We start from the raw sequence: 24,426 nt of genomic DNA on the forward strand, positions 1-24,426 counted from the left end.
TATAACCTTTAACTACAAACTGCACTGTTTTAATCAGTCTGACAATTGCTTTACTGTGAGTCTATTCTATAGTAATGAATCTGCCATGTGATACAGGCTTCATATTAGGCCGGTCTGCTGTCCTGAAACCATAGGAAACATGACCCCTTCACTGCGACTCCGTAAATCCTGGCTTCTCTCTCACTCACGTCATAACAGGTCTCATACATAGTTATTTACATTAGCTTTATTATGCAATCGCTTGCGTTTTACTCACGGGAGTCACTGAAAACTGCATAAACATCCATGTAATGTCCAGCGCTGCGATTACATACGTCACCCGAATCACTTTGCGTCTTTGCGCGTGGCTCAGCTCCGGTTCGGCGCGGATACGGTCCATTTTCGGGTCAGAATCTGCGTGAAAACAGGATCACAGCGAGGGTCAAACCGGGAGAGAGCGATAACCAGCGCTACGTGAAGGAGAAGCGAACAGGAGCCGTGCACTTTGACATGGTTCTCCTGCTCCGAGCGCGCACTTTGGACACGGGAGGCGGAACTTAATTCTTACTAAGATAAATCAGTTACAAACCAAACAAAGCGCAGTGGTACGATACCGATATGGGTGGACCAAAAAAGTGATTTCAAAAGAAGAAATCGGAGAAAGCGACTGGAACTAGTAAAAAAACACTACCGCTTTCGATGGGACGCCTTCACGAGCGCACAGGAGAGGAGGAACTTTTTCCCTTTTAGTTTTCAGTTAAACAGTTAAATGGAGTGTCTCTCTCAGACGGAGCAGGATTCTGTCTCATTCTCTGGTGTTTTAATACGAAATCTCCAAAGGGCAAATCCACAAATGTTTTCTCTGACCACTTCTGTCAGTGACGAGGTCCATTCTCCCGCTGTATTTCTCCAACCACTACACAACATCTGGGAGGGCATCTGACACATCACATCATCTGGGAGGGCATCTGACACACCACAACATCTGGGAGGGCATCTGACACACCGCAACATCTGGGAGGGCATCTGACACACCACAACATCTGCAGATGAATTAAAGACATTTGACCTGCCCCCATCTTGTATTTGTATTTATTCAGTGTGTTTATGTTGCACTTCTTCACCGTATCAAGTTCCTAGTTTGTGAACTGTGTTCACAGACTATGGCAATAAAAGTCTTCTGATTCTGATTCTGATTCTCAGTTTGACACTACAGGGATACAGGAGGATGGGAGGGTATCTGACACATAGGTCTAATAACCAGTATAGGACAGCGGAGAGTAATTTACGATAAATTCTTGTAGTGTAAAAAAAGACAAATCAAAACATAAATAATCACAAATAATCATCATAAAATTTACATTAAAGGAGAAAAGTGCAGAATAGTAACACATTTACTAAATTATATTGGCTATTGGGTCTTGCCCCTACTGCGGCAGAGTGGTTATCCTGTCTCCTCTCAGTAAGGAGGTTGTAGGTTAGACTCCTGAACACAAAAGAATATGATTGTACTGTGACTATTTTTATTTCAGTCATTTTTTTATGTATTAGTTCATTAATCATTAATGAACTAATAGATAAACAGAAAATTGACTGATTAATGATTAATGTATATCAAACTAAAACACTAAAATAATGAGTATTTTTGAAGAATTGTGAAGAAGAATTGTGTAGGGCTCTTATTGTGACACTCCCGCGCACCCCGGAAGTTCCGGTGTTATTGCTTGGTGGGCGGCCTCTGCACCAGCTGAGGAGAGTGTCTTCCTTTTTCGCCGGTGTAGCGCAGTTTTGACCGGATTTTGCGCGTTTCCTTCGGGGCATGTAGACCGACCCTCCCGTGAACCTGAGGCCGAAGATGCAGCTCCTCACCCCGCATGTGTACTGGGCCCAGCGCCGCGGAGAGATCTTCCTGCGGGTGGAGCTCTGCGATGCCAAGGTACCCGGACAGAAACCGGATCAAACGGGATATTTCAGCGGTTTTCTCATCGTATTTACTACTATCAATCACAAATGTAGAAAAAATGTATTCACGTACAATTTTTTGAGCATAAATTAGCTTTAAACCAAAAGAAAGGGGTTAAAGTTCATCGCGTGCGTTTCAATGGGGAGCAGTATTAGCTTAGCCTGGTACTGCAGAGTTTTAATGAATAATGAATAAAACATGGCACCAATTCATCATATGTCGCTCAGTTGTTCGTAAATCTTTGAGAAATCGTTAAGTAAAGATTAAGAGAAAAAGTACTGCCATTCATCAAATAGTCAGTCGTGTCTAATGGTTAATTATCAGCTCGGGTGGGGAGGTCTACAGCCAGTCCTCTATCAGTAAAACATGTGGTTTGGAGCAGACATAAGATTATGGGCAAAGAAATGTAGCTATAGTTTAGTGTAAAATGGCAATAATTAAAAGTAAGTATTGTTTATGTTCATATGTTTTATGAAATTAGTATGAAAGCCATTTACTTTTTAATATGGAAACACAATGACTGTTGCCCCTCTGGCTCTGCCCCTCTGGCTCTGCCCCTCTGGCTCTGCCCCTCTGGCTCTGCCCCTCTGGCTCTGCCCCTCTGGCTCTGCCCCTCTGGCTCTGCCCCTCTGGCTCTGCCCCTCTGGCTCTGCCCCTCTGGCTCTGCCCCTCTGGCTCTGCCCCTCTGGCTCTGCTCCTGTCTGTCCCTGCTCCTGTCTGTCCCTGCTCCTGTCTGTCCCTGCTCCTGTCTGTCCCTGCTCCTGTCTGTCCCTGCTCCTGTCTGTCCCTTTGGCTCTGCTCCTCTGGCTCTGCTCCTTTGGCTCTGCTCCTCTGGCTCTACACCTGTCTGCTCCTCTGGCCCTGCTCCTCTGGCTCTACATCTGTCTGCTCCTCTGGCCCTGCTCCTCTGGCCCTGCTCCTCTGGCCCTGCTCCTCTGGCCCTGCTCCTCTGGCCCTGCTCCTCTGGCTCTGCTCCTCTGGCTCTGCTCCTCTGGCTCTGCTCCTCTGGCTCTGCTCCTCTGGCTCTGCCCCTCTGGCTCTGCCCCTGTCTACTCCTCTGGGTCTACTCCTCTGGCTCTGCTCCTGTCTGTCCCTTTGGCTCTGCTCCTCTGGCTCTGCTCCTCTGGCTCTGCTCCTCTGGCTCTGCTCCTCTGGCTCTGCTCCTCTGGCTCTGCTCCTCTGGCTCTACACCTGTCTGCTCCTCTGGCCCTGCTCCTCTGGCTCTACATCTGTCTGCTCCTCTGGCCCTGCTCCTCTGGCCCTGCTCCTCTGGCTCTGCTCCTCTGGCTCTGCTCCTCTGGCTCTGCTCCTGCTTTCACATTTTATTTGCATAGCGAGACACATTTACAGTGTATATGTATTAAGCACACAGAGGCGTAACAGTGAGCTTTTGTCTGTGCGGGGGTGTAGCACAACTCAACCAGCCCATTGTCTATTCACTTCTAAGGCACTGCAGCTGACAGGTGTGTACTATGGAGACCCGCACTTAGCCATGGAAAGCATGCATTTTTAATGAGGGCAACAGACTGGGACCACGGAGGAGCAGAGAAGTTCTACCTGTAATTATGGGTTTAGGAGACAATGGAGTATTCTGTGTTATTCTCTGGTATATTTCCAATCTCCAAAAGTCAAATCCACAAATGTTTTTTCCCTTGATTTTTATCAGTGACAAGGTCCATTCTCCCATTGTATTTCTCCAATCACACCACAACATCTGCAAGGGCATCTGACACACCACAACATCTGCAGAGTAACTTGAGACACTTGACCTGCCCTATCTCAGTCTAACACTACAGGGACACAGGAGGATGGGAGGGCATCTGACATACAGGGATGTAGTTGAATGGGAAGGCATCGGACACACAGTTCTAGATTTTTGCCTACCTTTTTATGTTTGTGTTTATTTCAGAACCTGCGCATCAGTGTGGAGGAGAACACCCTGCAGTTCAGAGGTCTGGTGTTTTACAGCCAAACTAAACATTATAACTGTATCGCAGACACAAGCACAATATGACTTAATATTAGCATTTTAAGACTGGCTACGTATGAGTGGTTAGAGCTGTGACCCCCGCCCTCTTCTCACTTCCTGCTGCTGTCCACAAACACTTAAAGGGCACAAATAAACATTTAATGTCAGTGTAACAAAATCTAAGAACTTTTACAGAGACTAAGCCAGGATCAAGTGTGAGATACCGTATTCAAGTTTTGCTCTGGGGTACATGCTTTGGTTTGATTACTGTATGAAAGTGTGCCGTTTAGGGTTGTAAAAACAGAAATTGGACATCAAGCTAATATCCATTAGGGGTGTGCAAAAATATTGAAATTTCATTATATCATATTGTTTAATTTAAAGATACAGTATCGATATCGTGGGCTGCTGAATGGATTTTTTTTTTCTATATTTTACCAAATTATTCTGCCCTAGTCCTATTGTTCATGCAATACATTTGACATTTGATTCCCTGTTTTGATTATTAAAATAGGTTTCTTTTATATTAACTTTGCGCAGATGGTGGTTTAACAAAGTGGTTTATCACAGTCATTATTTAGTCGATATGTCGTGATCCTTCACAGCCATTATACTGCACACGTTGCTGGTTAAATGTAAATGTAAGCTGTGGATGAGGAATATTGACCAATGGAACAGTTTGATGTGTGCTTCTAGTTAGCAAAATGCACTAAACACAATGCACTTGGTTATGTTCATCCATCTTTACTAAACAGAAGATAAACGCACCATTAATGTTTATTTTTTGTGAACGTGGGGTTGATCATTAAGGGTTACGAAAGGCTTTACGAAAGAATTTTTTACTGAATCATATCGAATTGATTTGAAATATATTGTATCGAATCAAAAAAGTACTGTATTGAGATATGTATCGTATCGCGGCCTATGTATCGTATCGGCAAAATCTTAATATTCATACTACAAAGTCACATTCACAGGACAGAAATGAACCTTTCCTGAACAGCTTTAGAATGATCTTGAGCTGTATCAGAACAAGTATAAGACACAGAGACTAGTACACACCCATGGACCACTATGGAACGTACCTGGACGACAGATATAAGGCCACATAGGAATATAAAAGACTACCATTTAATGTTGAAAATCACATTGTATTCTCTAAATAGTGTTTTTATTATCATTATGGCTTTGGAATAAGTATTGACTATTGAGCATATTGCTTAGTATTGAACTTTGAAATTGTATTATCCTGAGAATCCTAGTGCAGCCCTGTTAAATTATAGTAATAAAAAAAGTGTCTGTCTTTTTTTTTTTTTTTCAGCTCAGGGCCACGGAGCCAAAGGAGAGAATGATTACGAGTTCAGTCTGCAGTTCAGAGAGCCTGTCAAACCAGAGGTAAGACGTCAGGTTGAGGGTTCAATCCCCAGATCAGCTTTAAGTGGTTAGCGCTCTTTCCTCATCGTATCAAGATCTTAATTTTATATACTGGCCTTTGTGGGTGAAATTTGCATATTTTCACTGTGTCTAAATTAGGTATGGTCAGGAGTAACTAAAGTCCATATGACAGGTTTTAATGTTTTTCTAATTATCATTATTGGTTTAGTGGGATAATGCCTTATGTCAGTATTTATCATAGTTTTACATCAGTTAATTATAAAAGTTGAGAAGTACAAAATAAAGGAAGTAGCACTGAGTTCTTAAATAGAATCTCTCCGCCTCTGTCATCAACACTGACAACTTTATCCAAAATGCAAACACAATTTACGCACAAAGAAGCCATTTTTCTGTCAGTTTAATAATATAAAGGTGTTATCATTAATTTTTATTAGTCTAATCTTAACTATTGTGCAAGCTTTGACCTTTGTTTACATTATGGTTGGTAGGTAACAGTTATGGAATTACCTACGTATGTACTGCCCGCATAATTTTTCTCCCAACGCAGATCTGCCAAGACTCAGTAAGCTAACCTGTCTCTGAACCTTACCCTAACCTTAACCTGATTGTGAAAAATATTTTGTCAAAGATTAATAATTGCGAGCATACCCACCAATGAATAACTGTATTGGGGGAAAAAAAAATAGCCATTGTGCATCCAGGAAGTAAAATTATAAATTTGATCACAATTTAAAAACTATTAATAACTACTTTTTCTAGAAAAATCTCAAATATAATGCTGAGTAATGCGTAATGACTCTAACATGTCACACGCACTTTAGGATTATAGAATGATAGTTTTTTTTTTCTCCAGATCTTAAATATATTTTGATACAGATGTGATGACAGATGTTTTGACCTTTTGACCTATGTGTTGTCAGGTGCACCACCGGTCAACACAGCGGCAGGTGGACATCAGAGTGTCTAAACAGGCGGAGCACTGGTGGGACAGGCTCACACTGCAGGAGAAGAGACCACTGTTCCTCGCCCCAGACTTTGACCGCTGGATGGACGAGAGCGACGCCGAGATGGAGCTCAAGAAGAAGGTCACATGCCCTCTCAGCCTCCTGTCCCTGTGTCTCAGATCCCCCCCCCCCTCCTCCTGTATCCCTGTGTGTCAGATGCCCTCCCATCCTCCTGTATCCCTGTGTGTCAGATGCCCTCCCATCCTCTTGTATCTCTGCAGGTCAGATACCCCCTGGGTCTGGTTAGTACTTGGAAGGGAGACCAGTGGAAACCTTTGTTATCAGGAAATAGGGAGTCAATGAATAATGTGTGGGTGTCATGAAAGGCACTCAACCCACCTTTTGCTTTGTTGGCAGTGCTGCAAACCCTTGTCCTTCTCTCAATGAGCGGTTGAAGTCTCCTGAAATGGTTTTCACTTCACAGCTAGGGTCAAGAAATAAAAAGAGTGTAAATCAGGGTTCAAAGCAAAGGGTGGCTATTTTTTAAAATGTAACATCTAAAACAAGTTATTTTGACTTTTTTTGTTTACTGCATTCCATATGTGTCATTCATAGTTTTAATTCCTTCAGTGGAATGGAAATAATCATGGAAGTAAAGAAGAAAGATGAATGAAAAAGTGTGTCAAAACAACTGACTGTTGGTTTAAATGTGTAAAATGATTGTTTCAGGAGGAGGAGAAGATCAGCAGCATCAGTGTGGAGTCCAGAGTGCGCAAAGACCGTGAGTCACAACAGTCTGGGAGATTACCTGGTTTGTATTAGTGTTGTAGATCTAAATGTTTTCTCCCACAGCGTTCCTGGGTGTGAAGCGTGGGTACCTCTTCATGTATAATCTGGTGCAGTTTTTGGGCTTCTCCTGGATCTTCGTCAACATGACCGTCCGCCTCTGCATCCTCGGGCAAGGTCTGTAAACACAAAAGTGTGAGAGAGACAACCAAGACAAGCAGGCTGTGTAAATACTCCAATCTAAAGACTTTTTCTGAAAAATCGACTTTTTAGCACTTTTATGTTATAATAGTTTCCGTCTCATTTACTCTCTGAAGGTGTGTTCGGAGTGATTTGTGCATGTTTAAGTAATCTTCAATACCTTATTTTCAAGTCGCCATTTTGCCAATCAGCTCGCATTATCACTGCCACTTGTACACGCCTGCTGCTTTGTACTTAATGAGTCATACACGTAGGATTCAGCAGCGTTGCATAGTAATTTTGGTACAAATGAAAAACAAAATGTGTAGACAGTACACAGTGGACATATTTTGCCCTCAAAAGCTGTTTGTGCAATATATCTGTACTGGTGCAAGGCACCTTTTGCTTTAATACATTGGGTGCAGCTACTTAAATGCCATATTGTGGAACATTTCAGGCACAGAAGTAACATCTCCATGGAGATAAGCAGAAAAAAATGCTCCAACAGAAATGTTCCATAGTGCACGTTAAAATATTTCATATTAGTCATTATTTCACATACAGGGTGTAAAGAAACATTGACGTATACAGTGGTCCCTTGTTTGTCGCCTTGTTTATCGTGGAGGTAACGTTCTAAAAATAGCCCGCAATAAGCAAAATCTGCGAAGTAGTCAGCTTTAGTTTTTACAATTAGTATATATGTTTCAAGGCTGTAAAACCCCTCACCACACACTTTATACACTTTTCTTACATTTCTCTCTTGTTTAAACACTCTCAAAAGTTCAAACCTTCGTATATTATATCCCCCTTCCTCAATGATCTTTACACTGTAAAAGTGTTGTTCACGTGCCTCTGCTCCAGCAGTATCTGCAGAGATACACTTAAGTCCAAAGCGTTTCTGAAATCTGTCGGTGCAGAATGTTTCATCAACATTGTGGGTTTTGTCGGGAAGAAAACTTGCAAATATACAGCACTTCAGGGTCACACTGCGATCGAACTTTTATGTAAATTTGGCTGAACTCATTCTGAGCTGTACAGGAGACACGGCACAAAGGAGACTGATGGATAATGGTCTACAGTCCCTTAGCCAGTCAGGACAGAGAACACAATGAATGTTCATACTCTGTAAAAAAAAAAAAAAGAAGGCAAAATTCCACAAAAAAAAAAAAAATCTGCGAAACAGCGAGGCCGCAAAAGGTGAACTGTGATATAGCGAGGGACCACTGTATAGTTAATTGATACTTTGCAGTGACATCATGCTGGAGATGTTCTACATGTATCTCTATGATGGCAATCAGCTTATGTGTTGTACAGTGCTGTGAAAAAAGTAGTTGCCCTCTTACGATTTCTTACTTTTTTGCACCTTTTGTCACTCTTAGCCATTTCAGATCAAGGAAACTTAAATACTAGACAAAGATAACTCACAAGTACAAACAAAATGCAGTTTTAAGTGCTGGGAAAAAAGCCATCTGAACCTACATGGCCCATAATATAATCAAACATGCTCACACATGTAGATTTTATTATTATTATTATTATTATTATTATTATTATTTTTTTTTTATTATTTTTATTTTTTTCCTGGGACATCTTAAACTCGGAATATGGTCTATTGTGGTTCACTTGTTGTCATGTCTATGTGCACTTTTGGTTTGTCTGTGTTTCTTTAAATTTCCTGTTTTTGACCTGCCTTAGGACAACGGGTGTAAAGTAGCTATTGTGCTAATTCCGGCATATTTACATTGATGCTGTTTGTTGACATGTTGATTAATATGCACTGTCCTAATTAAAATAAAAAAATAAAAAAATAAATAAAATATGAAAAAGTAATTGTCCCTTAAACCTAATAACTGGTTGAACTGCCCTCAGCAGCAACAACTGCAGTCAAGCGTTTGTGATAACTGGCAATGAGTCTTTCACATCACTGTGGAGAAATTTTGGCCCACTCTTCTTTACAGAATTGTGTTAAATCAGCCACATTGGAGGGTTTCCAAGCACGAACCACCTTTTTAAGGTCATGCCACAGCATCTCTGTTGGGTTCAGGTCTGGACTTTGACTTGGCCACTCGAAAACCCTCATTTTGTTTTTTTCGTTTTTGAAGCCATTCAGAAGTGAACTTGCTGGTGTGCTTTGGATCATTGTCTTGCTGCAGAACCCAAGTATGCTTCAGCTTGAGGTCACAAACTGATGGCCTGGACATTCTCCTTCAGGATTTGTTGGTAGAGAACAGAGTTCATGGTTCCTTCAATCACAGCAAGTTGTGCAGGTCCTGAAGCAGCAAAGCCCCAAACCATGACACGACCACCACTTTCCACAGCTGACATGATGTCCTTTTTATCAGATTCTGTGTTCATTTTACACCATATGTAATGGGATGTGCTCCTTTGCAAAAGTTCAACTTTTGTTTAATCAGTTCACAGAATCTTTCCCCATAGTATTTGGGGATCATCAAGATGTTTTTTGTTTTTTTTTTTGGCAAAAGTGAGTCAAGCCTTTATGTTCTTTTTTGTCAGCAGTAGCTTTCACCTTGGAACTCTGCCATACATGTCATTTTTGCCTAGTCTCTCTCTTATGGTTGAGTCATGAACGCTGTCCTTTACTGAGGCAAATGAGGCCTGGAGTTGTTTAGATGTTCTGGCTTCCTTTGTGATCTCTTGGAGGTCTCAGTCGTCGCTGTGCTCTTGGGATAACTGTTGGAGGCTACCCACTCCTGGGAAGGTTTGTGGATAATGGCTCTCACTGTGGTTGTGGAGACATGTCAATTACTCTTATCTGCTCCTGAATGTCTTTGGTTCAATATGGCTGACTTCATCTTGTCAGACAGGTTCTATTCAAGTGATTTCTTGATTTGAAAGGTCTGGCAGGAATCAAGCCTGGGTGTTGCTATGAAACTGAACTGAGCTTTTCACAATAATATGATAAACCACAGTTACCAAATCTTTTATTTTTTCACACAGGGTCATGTCGGTTTGGGTAGTATTTTTCTCAGCAAATAAATTAATTGCAGAAAGACTGCATTTTATGTTTATTTGGGTTATATTTGTTTAACATTTAAATTAGTTTGATCTGAAACAGTTAAGTGTGATAGACATGCAAAAAAGTAAGAAATCAGGAAGGGGGCAAATACTTTTTCACAGCACTGTAGTTCCAGCTAAGTAAGTTCTTTTTGGTTAGATTGTAACTTAGACTAAACTCAGACTTTAATTTGAGCTTTAATTTAACACAAAGTATTAATAATGCACTTTTGTTGTGGTTTTCAGACTCTTTCTACGACACGTTCCACACCACTGCAGACATGATGTACTTCTGTCAGATGATGGCTGTGCTGGAGGTGGTGAACCCTTTACTTGGCCTGGTCCGGACCGGCTTCATCCCTGCTCTCATCCAGGTACTGCCTCGGGCTCAGAGCATGTACGTCTGATCTGTTATTTTTTGTTTCATTTACACATGTTTAACACATAAACGCGGCATATTTACGCTGAGTTCTTCTTTCTCCACTCTGTTGCTCCTTGTAATGTCATGTGGTAATACAGGAAGTGCTCCACTGTGTTTTTAAACTCCATATACTTTCACTAGAATCCTTTGGAGATTTCAGCCCTGGAATTTCCAATCTCTCCTGAACTAAAGATAAAGGATAGGTGTTAACTTGAATACTGCCACTACCACAAGGTGGAACAGAGCGTTTTGAGCTTTGGAGATGTAGAAAGACTAATAATGAAGGGTTACTCAAACTCTGGGCACCAGCAGGAGGCCTGTCCCTGAAGTCATCAGAGTGTGAGATGGTTCATATGGCACTAACATGTCAGATATGTACCTTGGTGCTAGGCCATGGAGAGACTTGTGTACAAGCTGAGCTGCTTTAAAGTCTAGACCTGAGCACAGGACTTATGTGCTTGTACATCCTAGTCAGGACCCAAGCAGCAGCGTTCTGGATGTACTGCAGCTGTCTTAACACTCTTTTGGAGAGGCCAGTGAGCAGTTTTCAAAGCTCTTGGGAATACTCCAGCTTGAAGTGACATGTTGAAATTTGGTGGGTAACACATCGAGGCAGCAAGTAGATGAACTCAGACTGGTGACGATCTCTTGGACAGTTTTGTCAGTTACAGGTGCAAAGTGAGTCAGTGTCTAGGTCAGGGTTGGGCAACCCGCGACTCCAGAGCCGCATGCAGCTCTTGTATCCTTAAACTGTGTGGCCTTGGAAAATAAATAAAAATATTTAATTGAAGTGTATTTTAATTGCGTTAGTTCTTTTTTTAAATTGTAGTTCTAAATTGGAAGATTATAATTTTATTTTAATATTTCAAGATCACAATAGTTTATTATTTTTCGTCACTCAAGATAAGCCCAAAGGCAAATATAAGGATGAAGGCCCTTTTTTTTTGTTTGCTACATGGAAAATTTAAGTTCAGCTTTTTAATTAATTTGAAACTGCATGTTTTTTTTCTTTTTTTGCCATCGCTCAGGTGTGGGCCATTTTTACTTGAACAGGTCGTCTCATTTCCAAAATAGATTAAAGTTCTCAATGTAGTGCAATCCTCTGACCGCACACATGTTGAACAGCCATGTGTTCAGCTGAAACAGCCAGGAAAATTTGCTCATCTTTCTTCTATCTATGCTATGAAGAGATCCTCTGATAAATGTCTTAGCCTCCACTTTATCAAACTCCTCGAATAATTTAATGAAATTCCTTTTTAAGATTTCATTCTGTTCCATTGTGGTGTCAGCTACACCCAGGTGCATAATCAGCTGTTTAACTCCTCAGTGTGTTAACAAAACTTTTGGCAGGAGTTTTGTAATTTCAGAAACATTGCAAGAGCATGGTTGCATTGCTCTGTGGCTCACATCTCTGATAGCACCGTCTCCTAACAGCAGCGTATCTCTGACCTTGACTTTTGGCACAGATCGCCTGTTTGTCTGTGCTCTTTTGCCAACTTCATTGTTCTTGTTTTCTGACCAAAATCTATTTTCCGTTTGTATGTTAACATCAACATTAATATGTGACAAATATGTGTGGTAAAAAACAGTTTGTAAGCTGTATTTTGGGTAATGTAACTATATTAGCATTTTCTTTTATCACTTGTTGCGTTGGCTTGGCATTCTTATCTTTACAAAGTTTTGGAAAAGACACAGTATCACGCAGGTTTAAGTTGAACGTAGCAGTTTTTCACCCTCTTCCCTGAAAGTAACTGTGCTACTTACCACTGGAAGTCACAGGGAGCATCCGGAGAAGTCATTTTTCAGATTATAAAACGAATATCTTTGCTTGTAGCTCATTAATTTGTTGATAGTTCCGACATCGTTCACGTCGTTGGCTCGTCAGAAATTTAGTAAAAAAATGTAAAAAAAAATATTTAAAAGTCTTGGTTTACTTAAAAGAAAATCATAACTAAACAAATCTTCCTGCACTGAAAGAGGTAAAATGATTAAAAAACAAAAGAAAGAAGGAAGCGGCAGGAGCAAGCAAGGTTTGCGTCTACCCACAAGGATCCATTTTGCATAATATAGGGCGTTTAACCAATAAAACTGCATGGAGGGTGAATACTAGGACCACCAGACCAATCAAGCAACTCCCTAAAAACTCAGCATTTCATCTGGAGGCGGGGCGTAACATTTTATTGCAACTATGGCAACCCACTTATTTAAACAGTGTTTTCCTGAGCTGCCAGGTCTAAAAAACAGACTTTTGACAAGACAAAGTGAATTTAGAACTGAAATTATAACAAAAACACATCCGGCTTTTCTTTTACTTTCTGTTGATGTATTAGGGAGGCACCATTTCCCCCAAATGTAGTTATGCTTTGTGAAAAAAATAGGGTCTTGGCAAAACAGAGTTGCAATTTTTTTGACAAAATTATAAATAAAGTATAACAGATCGCAAATACAGTGTGAGTGTGCGTGAACCTTAATATTTGTTGTACATCTGCAGATTTTGAAATGCTCCTCATCATTCTGACTGAGTGGCATTGAGGCAGAACTATGAGCAGCACAACAGATTAAATGTGTTTCTTATGCTTATGCTGCTTTTTATTGTGTCATTTTTGTCCATGGAACTGTTGTTACCTCCCAACAACAATTAATCTCCTCAACACACGCTCAGAAACATGTGAATTAAGGAGAGAATAGTTCAGTTCATCAGTTGTCTGATCCAGAGTCTGTATCATTGATGAATGAGTGTGTGTGCAGTTTCCTTGTTGTTTAACTTTAACTGTTAATTGGTTTTCTATTGTCCGCTAAATATTTAGTTTATTTAAAACAAGAAAATCAAGTAGAGTTGTAGACTTTTATATTTCTCATTAAACTGTAGCAGCTTTTTTTTTTTTTTTTAGAGCTTTGACATTCATATACCTGTTTTATTCTGCATAAAACTCTGTTTTCGATGAATGCCAGAAGCCTTCATCACATTCTAGATCATAAACGTTACCCATCAGATCACTTTGTGCTTGGAGACCCAACTAACTTGTGCATTAATGGTAAATCACTTTTTCATTTATAACAGTTATGTTTTGGTCTCAGGTGACGGGGAGAAACGTGATCTTGTTCGTGATCTTCGGCTGTGTGGAGGAGATGCAGAACAAGGCTGTGGTGTTCTTCGTCTTTTACTTCTGGAGCTGCATCGAAATCTTCAGGTTTCACATTTGTTCTATTATAAACACTAGTAGAAAATGCATCAGCACCACCGAACAAACAGAAAGTCCTATATTACGCAAAATGGACTCTTGTGAGCTTTAAACCTCGTTTTAATGCTGTTACCTCATCAAAAACATACACGCAGTTGTATTTTGGTTCATTCACACATGGTTAACACTCAAACCCTTCATATTTAGGCTGTGTTCTTCACTCAAACTGAGAACGCTCTGTTCCACCATGTGATGTCATGTGGTAATGTGTTCCACTGTGTTTTAAACTCCATACAACGTCACTAGAATCATTTAGATAACTTTCGCCCTAGAATTGCCAATCACTACTAAAGTAAAGGTAAACGGGATCTGTTAACTTGAAAATGTCCATTTCATAACATCAGAAGGTGAAACAGAGCATTTTGAGCTTTGGAGATGTAGACAGACTAATATTAATGGGTTACTCAGACATGTGTGAATGAAACAAAACACAGCTCCAGGTATGTTTCTGAGGAGGTAACAGCAGTATAACATGACTTAAAGTTCACAAGAGTCAATTTTGCATTATTTCAAAGTAATTTCAAGGTTGAGAAATCAGATAATTTGGTTTTGGTGTGCATGTAAACAGAGTCACTCACAGAAAAGATGATGCCAGTGTTTGTTTCATTTATATAGGTCCAGTAATTACAGATATATTGACCATGAACCAGGTCAACACATCTGCAGTCTGACAGTTAAACAGTAAATTTCACCATAGAATTCTGATCTGTCTCTTTATCCCATATTCTTCCTGCAGATATCCATTCTACATGCTGGGCTGCATTGGCACAGAGTGGAAGTTGCTAACGTGGCTTCGGTACAGTCTGTGGATCCCTCTGTATCCTCTGGGCACCATTGCTGAAGGTCAGATTCGCTTTAATCATCCTTATGTTTTTGTAGAAGGATGTGGGAAGGATGTGCCACTAGGGCTGAACTATTTGTGAAAAAACATCTAATTACTGTTTTTGACAAACATCTTGATTTATTAAATATGTGACTTATGTTTTGATAATAGGATTCTGTTCAAAGTTCACATTTTAAACACGTCCAGAACTGACAAAAAGACTGAAATCTGAAATGAAGAACTAATACAAGAATCACATTTCAGAGCATGTTTGTATAGATCTAAACTACAGCGTTAGTCTTTTGAATGCAGAATAAGAAAGGAGTTCTTGTTGTTTGTGGAGGCCTTGTGTGCAGCCTTTGTGATTTGCTAATTGCATCCATTTTAAATTGTAATTTCGGTTGACTACAGTTAATCTTGCAGCCCTATGTGCCAGGCCCTCATTGACTTGCATATAGCGCTATGAACAGGTGTTTGATGTAGGTGGTACTAATCTAATAACTCTCCTTTTCTCAGAGAATTGACTAATAATTCATGACTATTTTCTGGGCAGCAACAAGATAGGTTATCACGTTATCAAGTACCCAACGGCAGTTACCTAAGCAGAAGAAGGTCACGAAATTAAATTAGAAAAAAAAAAAATCTCACGCTGTATTTAACTTTTATTTTTGAAATATGTATTATAATGTTTAGGGCTACACCGTATATAGCGCAAAATTATCAATATCGCAACACTGGCTGACGCAATAATCTGTACCACAAGAAAATAAATATATCCCGACAACCCTGTTTTTGGAAAGTAAAATGGGAAAAAAGGTAGATTTGAATCCAGGATTTTCCCAATTGGCTATATTAGATCCTACATTAGACATTAGGTCGGTCTTAGTTTAGTTTCTTTTAAGTTTTTACTTTTACACAGTTTGACTTGTAGGGTAAACAAAGCCATGTTCATTTTTTATTTTGATTGAACTGAACTCATTGTGCACTATAGTAGTATAGTATCATCATGCAATACAGAATAGTAGGGCTGTAATCGAGTAAAGACATGTGCTGCAGATCAATTGGTCGACTGAAAAGAGGGCGTGGCCAAAGCTCTCAAAACTCTTCCCTATCTCTGTGTATCTGATTCAAACTGCACTCACACCTGCAGGGGAAGTTCATGCAAAAACTACTATATATTCAGAAAATATACTGTGCAACAATGTAGTTATATAAAGATTCAACTTATGAATCATGAGTTTAATCTGACTTTTTACAGATAAATACCAAAAAATACAAAATCTTCAGACTCACTCTCTCTCTTCTCCTTTCTGCTGTTGTCCCAGATAAGTTATAATCTAAATAAAGTGATTAGTCTGAATTGACCAAAATGTGTATTAGTCGACAAAAGGACTAAAGGCCTCCAGCCCTGCATAACATAGATCAAATATCTCATGTTTTTCTCATATCATGCAGCTCTGGTTTTGTCCCTGTACTTTCCTTTAGTGGTGCTTTTGGTGCAGTCTCTGTTTACAATGGTTTTAAATGTTTATTCTAATAGTTTTGTCCCTGTCCCTCTCCTCAGCTGTGGCAGTAGTTCAGTCTCTGGCTGTGTTCGATGAGACCCGCATGTTTGCTCTCCCACTGCCTGTGTCCCTCGGAGGCTCGCTTAGTTTCTCCTACTCTCTGCGCCTCTACCTCATCCTCATGTTCCTGGGTAAGACACACTTTCCATGTCAAAGTAATTAAACTACAATTGTTAAAAGTATTGAAAATCAAATACTAATCGATACTAAAACTAGTACTGAAACTAGATGCTCATTTTAGCAGGTATTGATTCCAAAAAAATCACATTCACAGGACAGAAATGAACCTTTCTGATCTTGAGCTGTATCAGAACAAGTATAAGACCACTATTTGAGTCCTTCAAGCATAAAGCAAGCTTCAGACTTCCCTGACATTTCATTGGTGTAACCTGATAGATGCTGTGTCATAATGGTCTACCTGCTGTTTCCCAGAGGAATCATGGCAATTCTTGTGGATTTTGAGAATATACGTCATTATTTTTCATCTTTTGTGATGGGAATAAAAAGAAGATGACAGCAGAAGCGACCTATGTGTTTGGAATTTAAAGATTGCTACAAAGACGTGAGCCAGGAGAGTAGTTTTAACTATTTGGCAGTTCACCTATGGTTTTATAGTTGTACAAGTGCTGCCATATGTTTGTTTGGTTCTGATATGATGATATGATGTGTGTTTGGTTAAATACACTACTGTTTAGAGTTTTGGAGTCTGCTGCTGAATGACACTGTTTGCCCTGCGTTGTTGTGGCTGACTGTACAGTCCTCGTGTCTATGTTGATGCTTTTGAGCTCTGTGCAGGAGAGGCCTATCACTAATGCTTGCTCTGGGGGCATTCTATGATTTGCAGGGTAAATAAGGCTGCATGGAGCTCATTTTTAATTTGAACAAATAGCGACGGGGGCATTTTTTTGTAGATTATTTTGTCATTTATTTGCGTTAGTGTGTGATGAAAGTAACACATTTCTAGATAGTGGCCCAGATACAAACACAGCAGGCTAATCAGCCTAATTTCTTTTTTGGTACAGTGCACTCAGGCTCAATGCGGGAGGGCATCCTGTAGATGCGTGGATCGGCTTAAACAGCAGGTGCTGCGTTGGTTTGAGTCAGAGTGAATGGACATACAAGTATATAAAATAGGCTTTATATTGTTTCAAACTGAGTTAAATGGGCAGTTGCACCTATGCTCACATATGTCACTTGTTCCAGCAACGTCTAATTTACAAATGAAGCACAGCTTCCAGGGCCTTTACAATAATAACCCCCACTCAACGTCTCAGAAGCATGACGCATTACTTTGCCCGATTAGTGGAACTGCTATAATGACATTACAGTTAAAAAGCATTTGGGAAATGTCTAAATCCTTGTTCATAGACCTGCTTATGTAAACGCACGAGGCAAAGGTTAAGTCCAACAAAACATCTGGACTGCTTTGTGTCTGATACAAAAGGCAGAAAGTAGAATCTGACGTAACAGGGACCGTAACAGGGACCAAACCAGGGACCAAACCAGGGACCAAACCAGGGACCAAACCAGGGACCAAACCAGGGACCAAACCAGGGACCAAACCAGGGACCAAACCAGGGACCAAACCTGTAGTGTATGGAATAAATCACAGTTACATAAATACATGAGAATATGAAATGCATCCACACAACTTTGCATGCTCCCAAAACCTAATATCAGGACAGTACCAGGACTTCCCAAATGTTCCTGTGTAGAGCCCTGTGTAGTGTGCATAAACTAGTAAGGTTAAACCAGGACTAAACCAGAGATGAACCACATCAAATCTGGACCAGGTCTAAACCAGGTCTAAACCAGGTCTAAACCAGGTCTAAACCAGGTCTAAACCAGGTCTAAACCAGGTCTAAACCAGGGCTAAACCAGGGCTAAACCAGGGCTAAACCAGGGCTAAACCAGGGCTAAACCAGGACTAAACCAGGGCTAAACCAGGACTAAACCAGGACTAAACCAGGACTAAACCAGGACTAAACCAGGACTAAACCAGGACTAAATCAAGGCTAAACCAGGACTAATTCCAGTACCCTCCTCCTGTACCTACACAGTGGTTGTGCTCGGGTGGTGCACAGATGGAGCAGGGCACATGGATTAGGGACAAACAGGAGATTAGATTATTAAAGTCTAAAATGAGGAGTTTGAGTTTTTGTGAAGGAGCCGTCCTCTGAATCGACCACACCACCTGTCTGTATCTCACATCAGAGACAACACCACCTGTCTGTGTCTCACATCAAAGACAAGACACAAGACTCCCCAAGGGTCCTCAAGTCTAAACTCGCATGAGCCGGGTCTATGGGGCCGATGATTTGTCTTTTGAAAGTATGCAAAGAAGTATCACATTTATAGTGTTGTCAAAATACTAAAACTCAATTTCAATACTAGGAAATGGACCCGATACTCGATACTAAACCTGTCACGATAACAAATTTAGAATTGCGATACATTTTAAATGCAGATGGTAAATTATAATATTGAAACCAAACCATAAAGCAGAATTATCCACAAAAAAGTGCAATATTGTTAAAAACATAAGCTGCAATAAATGAAATAGCTGCAATTAGTTTATAATTTTAGTTCATAATTCAACCTTCATCGGCTCAAATCTTGTCATATTGCAGAAAAAATAACTAAAACTTTCTCATTAGTAAGAAAATGTATACATGATAAATATTGACCCCAATAATGATCATTTGAACAATAAACTGCTACAGGGATTATCATGACAGGCCTACTCAATACTGATTCTGATACCATAATGATAAAAACACTTTTTCTTTAGACAATAGAATGAGATTTTCAACATTAAATAATAGTATTTTCTTGTATATTCCCATGTGGCCTTATATCTGTGTAATCCCTAGTCTGTGTGGCTGTAATAGACTAAGTATAAAGCCACATATGCTAGTATACTCTAGCATACGCTGAGGGTTTGTTAGACAAACAAAGTCTGACCATAAAGAGCTGGTTTAGTTAGAACTACAACAGGTGACCTGATTTGTGCTGTTAAACATGTCCCTCTCAAACATCATTACAGTCCCAACCTAGCTAGCATTACTATCAGTTAGTCACTCAGTTTTGTATTTTTTCTTGGCCTTATATCTGTGTCATCCCTCAGTCATCCAGGTAGATTCCGTAAGGCCACATAGACTAGAGTATACTAGTCTATGTGTCTTGTACTTGTTCTGATACAGCTCAAGATCATTCTAAATATATTCAGGAAACATTCATTTCTGTCCTGTGAATGTGACTTTTTTAGTATCAATACCTGCTCAAATGAGTATCTAGTTTCAATACTAGTTTTAGTATCTATTAGTTTCAGATTTTTTGATACATTTGACAAACCCTATGTCACAATATTAAATTTCAAACTCAAATTAATTTTCAATTATAATAAAGAAACTAAAGAAAATATTTTTCAACTTAAAATAATAGTATCTTATTAAAGGCACCGTACCTGTTTTTTACTGTCTTAACATAATAACTAATTTGATTCGTTTTTAAGTACTTTGAGAGACCTCACAGTAAAGCTAACAATAACTAGCATGCTGGCAGAGCAGATTACTCAGAGGCCAGTACAGAGTTGTGTCGTCAAGGTAAAGGTGCTAATAACTAGCATAAGAACACACTTCCTGATTATCAGACATTAAAACACTTTGTAATTAGACACTACACAGCAAATTTATTTTGACCGCAAGAGCTGCTTATACAATATCTCTGTACTGGGGCAAGACACATTTTTGCTCAAACGCACGAGGAAAAATAAATCGGGTACCAGCATTTTTAAATGATGATGAACTGGCCATATCTGAAGTAGCGTTGTGGCCCATATCAATCAAACTTTATTTATATAGCACTTTACAACAGCAAAAACTGAACCAAAGTGCTTTTCAAGTGCAGTAAATGTTAAAACAACAAACGACAACAAAAATTCTATATACAAAACAACAAACAATAAAAAGTCATTAGCTGAAGGCAATCGTGAACAGACCCTGGTTAGTTCTGCTGTGGTTTATTCTATTGTTGTGTGATAATAACAACTTTGTGTTTTGTTTTTTTCAGGTCTTTTCACCAATTTCCGTCACTTGTATAAACAGAGGAGACGACGATATCGTTCCAGAAAAAGGAAGCAGCTCTGACTTTCTCAGGCTCTGCTCCAACTCTGCAATGTTGATTTTTTATTTTTTTTTATTTAAAATGAGTCTAATGAAATATCCATTCCATTTTAGAGATGTAACAATAACCCAAATATCGTGATATCATATCATCAGTATATGCAATATATCAAATTATAACTTAAATTTATTGTTATGGTCCAGCAATGGCTAAAAACTGAGGAACTACATAGACCATGATCCTTTGCTCTGGTTCAGTGCAGACTACATGAAGAAATAGCAGTTCAGCACTTTTAAAATGCTTCGCCTTTGGTTCTGTCATAATTGAGATTTAAAAGGAAAAAGTATATTCACAATTTTGTCAGCCTCTACAAAATATCGCAATAAATATCATACTGTGACATATCATGAAATACTTATTCTTTGCAGTGACAACATACTGAGGGTGTTCTACATGTATGTCTGTGGTGGAATGTTCAGCAGTTACAATGGTGACACTATGCACACATTAGCAAACACTGTCAAATCTTTTTTAAGATCATGTGAAAACTGATGAAAAAATACAAAACGGATTTAAACTCCTAAATATCAGGATCCTGTGATCAATACGAGCATTCACAGTACTGTTTAGGTGTTTTATTTTCAACCAAAAAGGTGAGTGAATAACTGATGCTAATGCTAGCTAGGTTGGGAATGTAATGTTATTTAAGAGGGACTTGTTTAGCAGCACAAATCAGCTCTCCTGTTGTAGTTCTAACTAAACCAGCTCTTTCTTGTCAGACTTTGTTAAAACAAAGCTCAAATTTAAGTCTAACAAACCCTTAGATGGAGTGGTGCCTACAGTTAACATCACACACCCAGGAAATGTTTTTGACATCAGCTGCAAAGTGTCAATATCGTACGGAGAATTTAAAAAAATTAAACTCTTATCAACTGGACAAAAAGTTGTTCGAGTGGAGACGCTGCTCATCCAAGGAGCGAACTTCTCTGAAACTAAACTAAACAGGTGTGTTAGTTTCAGTGTAGTTGGCTCCTCGCTTCAGACAGATATAAGGCAGTGCCCACCAGTAATCTGACCAGAACTGAAGAAGGGTCTTGAATGAGCAGCCAAACGTCTTCACTCCAACTTTTTGTCCAGTGACAGAATTAAATTTCTCTTTTATACGCTCATACAGGATTACACAGATCTCGCATGGAGTTTCAAGTTTAAAAACTGTCCAAACTTTGAAAGAAAAACCTAATAACTTTGTCCTTGACTTGCCTGGACTTACATTATTTGTCCGTTTGAACGTTTGTGTTTTTAATTGTATTTTCCTTAAATATATTATATTTATTTCCAAAAAATTGTAAAAGTGCATATGACATGTTTTCATGTTTTTCTAATTCTGACTTGTTTTGGTGTGGTAGTATCTGTGCTGCAAATATTTATCATAGTTTTCCATTATTTAAGAAGCAGTTTGAGAAGAACAGTTGAGAAGAAAAGTACAAAAATACAGGAAGCAGCACTGAGTTGTAAAACAGAATCCCTCTGCCTCTGTCACAGAAAACTCCATCCAGACAATTTCGACATAAGGAAGGCATTTTTCTGACAGTTCAAGCCTTCATTTAACTAAAGGTGTTGTCTTATTGCACAATAGTTATGATTTCAAAAATAAATATAACTGACAAGATTTGGGCCTTTTTTGCAGTATGGCAGGTAGGACTCATAGGTACTAGATAAATTATGGAATTGCCTCTACATGTGTCACATCTGCAGCCTGTGTCCAACCAGGAAGTAAAATTATAAGCTTCATCAAAATTTTATAATGCCAGAAAAGACGATGCAAATGTTTAGTCAAATCTTAAATCTAATGATAAGTGTGTTGGTGAAATGAGTCTAACATGACATATGCACTTTGAATAACAAAAGTGTTTATTATTGCCACAACTATCTGTCAGAAAGCAACATTTGGAATTTCTGGTACTTTTACGGAGCCTGTACTAGTATTTTTTCCCCAAAATAAAACAAAATCTGGTACAGGCCCTTTAAGGTGGTGTTTTCAGTGTTGCTTTTAGCTTAAGTTTCCTTTTCACCTTTGGTCTTTCTGTTTGGATTTTGTTTGTAAGTGATTTATGGCAATATCCTGAGCCTGTTATTATGATATGAATGAATAAATGTCAGATCTCCTAATGCGTCTGTGTGTTTGAGTGCTGCTGGTACGGTGGCCCTGAGGGGACACTCAGATAGTCCAGAGGGATGGAAGTAATCACGTAGCTCTGGTTGCCATGGTAATGTGTTAGCATCTGTAACCATCAACAGGCCTAAAATGGTACATTTTTCACTGTTTGTTTAATCTTTATTCTGTGGTACAAGTTGAAATAAGGCTAGTAGATGACCAACTTTCAGAACATAACCCATCCTAACTTAGAGGGAACACTCTTATAACATGGTAGAAAGCTTGAAATGGAAAAATGATTTAAAACAAACAAACAAAAAAAACAAAAAAAGTTTGCTTAATTCATCAAAAACCCTCTCTGAAGAGGTTTTAGATATCATCCATGCATGTTTGAGTATTTTAATGATCTCTCCCAGGCCGTGTTTGAAGCCTCCTTACTCTTAGCTGTCAGATACTGTACAACGCTCCACCCACAAGTCTACATCCCTGATGCTCCCACACGACAACTTCTCTATAAATATGCAAAAATATGATACAAAACTGTACACTACAACTTCACAAACTTGATGTGATGTGCAGTAGTTTCATGAGCGGGATGCACGCTGATTGAGTTGTGATAGCGGTCAGAAGGGGGAGCGACTTAACACTGAGAGCAAAGTGAGGGTGGACTGGGAGTGTCAAAAATTATTATAAAACATGTTAATATTTTGTTTTTGATGAATATAGCCTTTTCAAAACAATAAAAGGTAACATGGTCATCTAAATATGTTATGTGTTTGCAGTTAGTACCCCCATAGTAAGTAAAAAAGTCAAACTGAATTGAAAAATATACCCTATTCACACATATCTGAATAATCCTGCATTATTCGTCTGTCTGTATCTCCAAAGCTCCAAATGCTCTGTCCCACCTTGTGATGTCATTTAGTAGTTTTAATGTGAATTTTTAGAAGTTTTACTCTTCAGTACTCTAGAATAACCTCCAGCTGTTCCTTTTATTTTTGAATATTTATGTTTAACCTTTTGTACAGTTGAGATTTAAAGTAAATTCTCTAATATCTGCTGATGTGTCGAGGAGTGAAGCAGTTTCAATGAGGCTAAAACAATAGCTACCTTCAAATTGAACATATTCAGATGACTCTAGTGAAGGTGAATGGAGTTTAAAAACACAGTAGAGCATTTCCTGTATCACCACTTAATGACATCACAAAGAGGAACGCAGTGTTTTCAGTTTGAGAGAAGAACGCAGCCTAAATATGCAGGGTTTGTGTGTTAAACATGTGTGAATGAAACAAACACAACTCCAGGTCTGTTTGTGATGAGGAAACAAACATTATAACACAGATGCAATCCCCAGTCCCTTTAAAGAGCTCGTGTTTAGATGCACCTGCTTAATCCTGAACATGCCCGGTAGTATCCCGAGTGTGCGCTGGAGAGTGCGGCTCATTCACGGCGCTCTCTCCCGGAGCACAGAAGCTGATTGGCGGCGGTAATCCTCTTAGCGGCTCCGGCTCCAAACCCCGGAGTCAGCAGCATCTCCAGCCCGCCTCTCACAGCTGGAGCCCGGCATGGCGCAGCAGCGGGGCCCGGAGCGCGTCTACAGGTGAGGCGAGAGCGCATTTAACCAGCCAAATGCGACAATAAAAGAAAATCAACAGCGGAACGAGCAACAAGAAAGGTAAAGACGAGATGAAAAACCAAACTGACCAATGCAATTCGAGACATCTGCAGCAACAAGTGGCTTCGGTGCGTCGCGTAGCAGCTGCATCCTCTCTCTTCAAGTCAGATTTGCACCGTTTTTAGTTAGTGTTTATCCGTTTGGTTCATAGTTTTTCAATAGCCTGCATCAGTGTTTCTCAAACTGTGG

At 39.5% G+C, this 24,426-nt stretch overlaps 2 protein-coding genes across 2 annotated transcripts in view; one reads left to right on the top strand and one right to left on the bottom strand.

Moving 5' to 3' along the window:
* The window catches only part of slc22a18 (solute carrier family 22 member 18), a 29,801-nt gene extending 29,102 nt beyond the window's left edge, over positions 1 to 699 (bottom strand). Inside the window, exon 1 of the mRNA XM_033986275.2 lies at positions 257 to 699. Within this exon, the coding sequence (XP_033842166.1) occupies positions 257 to 379 (123 nt within the window). The 5' untranslated portion in view covers positions 380 to 699. The remainder of the gene's footprint in view (positions 1 to 256) is intronic.
* A 987-nt stretch (positions 700 to 1,686) lies between these two features.
* Positions 1,687 to 22,576, top strand: hacd3 (3-hydroxyacyl-CoA dehydratase 3). The gene is made up of 11 exons (XM_033986286.2): positions 1,687 to 1,915; positions 3,852 to 3,894; positions 5,233 to 5,306; positions 6,227 to 6,391; positions 6,980 to 7,031; positions 7,103 to 7,213; positions 10,478 to 10,605; positions 13,731 to 13,843; positions 14,631 to 14,737; positions 16,282 to 16,413; positions 20,354 to 22,576. The coding sequence occupies exons 1-11, from the start codon at positions 1,835 to 1,837 to the stop codon at positions 20,428 to 20,430; spliced, it is 1,083 nt and encodes a 360-aa protein (XP_033842177.1). The 5' UTR covers positions 1,687 to 1,834; the 3' UTR covers positions 20,431 to 22,576.
* Positions 22,577 to 24,426: the final 1,850 nt, after the last annotated feature.

Source organism: Periophthalmus magnuspinnatus, chromosome 3 (genome assembly GCF_009829125.3).
Source record: "Periophthalmus magnuspinnatus isolate fPerMag1 chromosome 3, fPerMag1.2.pri, whole genome shotgun sequence".
Classification (NCBI taxonomy): Eukaryota; Metazoa; Chordata; class Actinopteri; order Gobiiformes; family Gobiidae; genus Periophthalmus; species Periophthalmus magnuspinnatus.

What these genes read in the sequence shown, in the direction of transcription:
- hacd3 (XM_033986286.2), top strand. Translation starts at nt 1,835, where the DNA reads ATGCAGCTCCTCACCCCGCATGTGTACTGGGCCCAGCGCCGCGGAGAG. An exon ending in TGGAGCTCTGCGATGCCAAG is followed by an intron (nt 1,916 to 3,851) that starts GTACCCGGACAG and finishes TGTTTATTTCAG; the next exon opens with AACCTGCGCATCAGTGTGGA. An exon ending in TCTGGGCACCATTGCTGAAG is followed by an intron (nt 14,738 to 16,281) that starts GTCAGATTCGCT and finishes CCCTCTCCTCAG; the next exon opens with CTGTGGCAGTAGTTCAGTCT.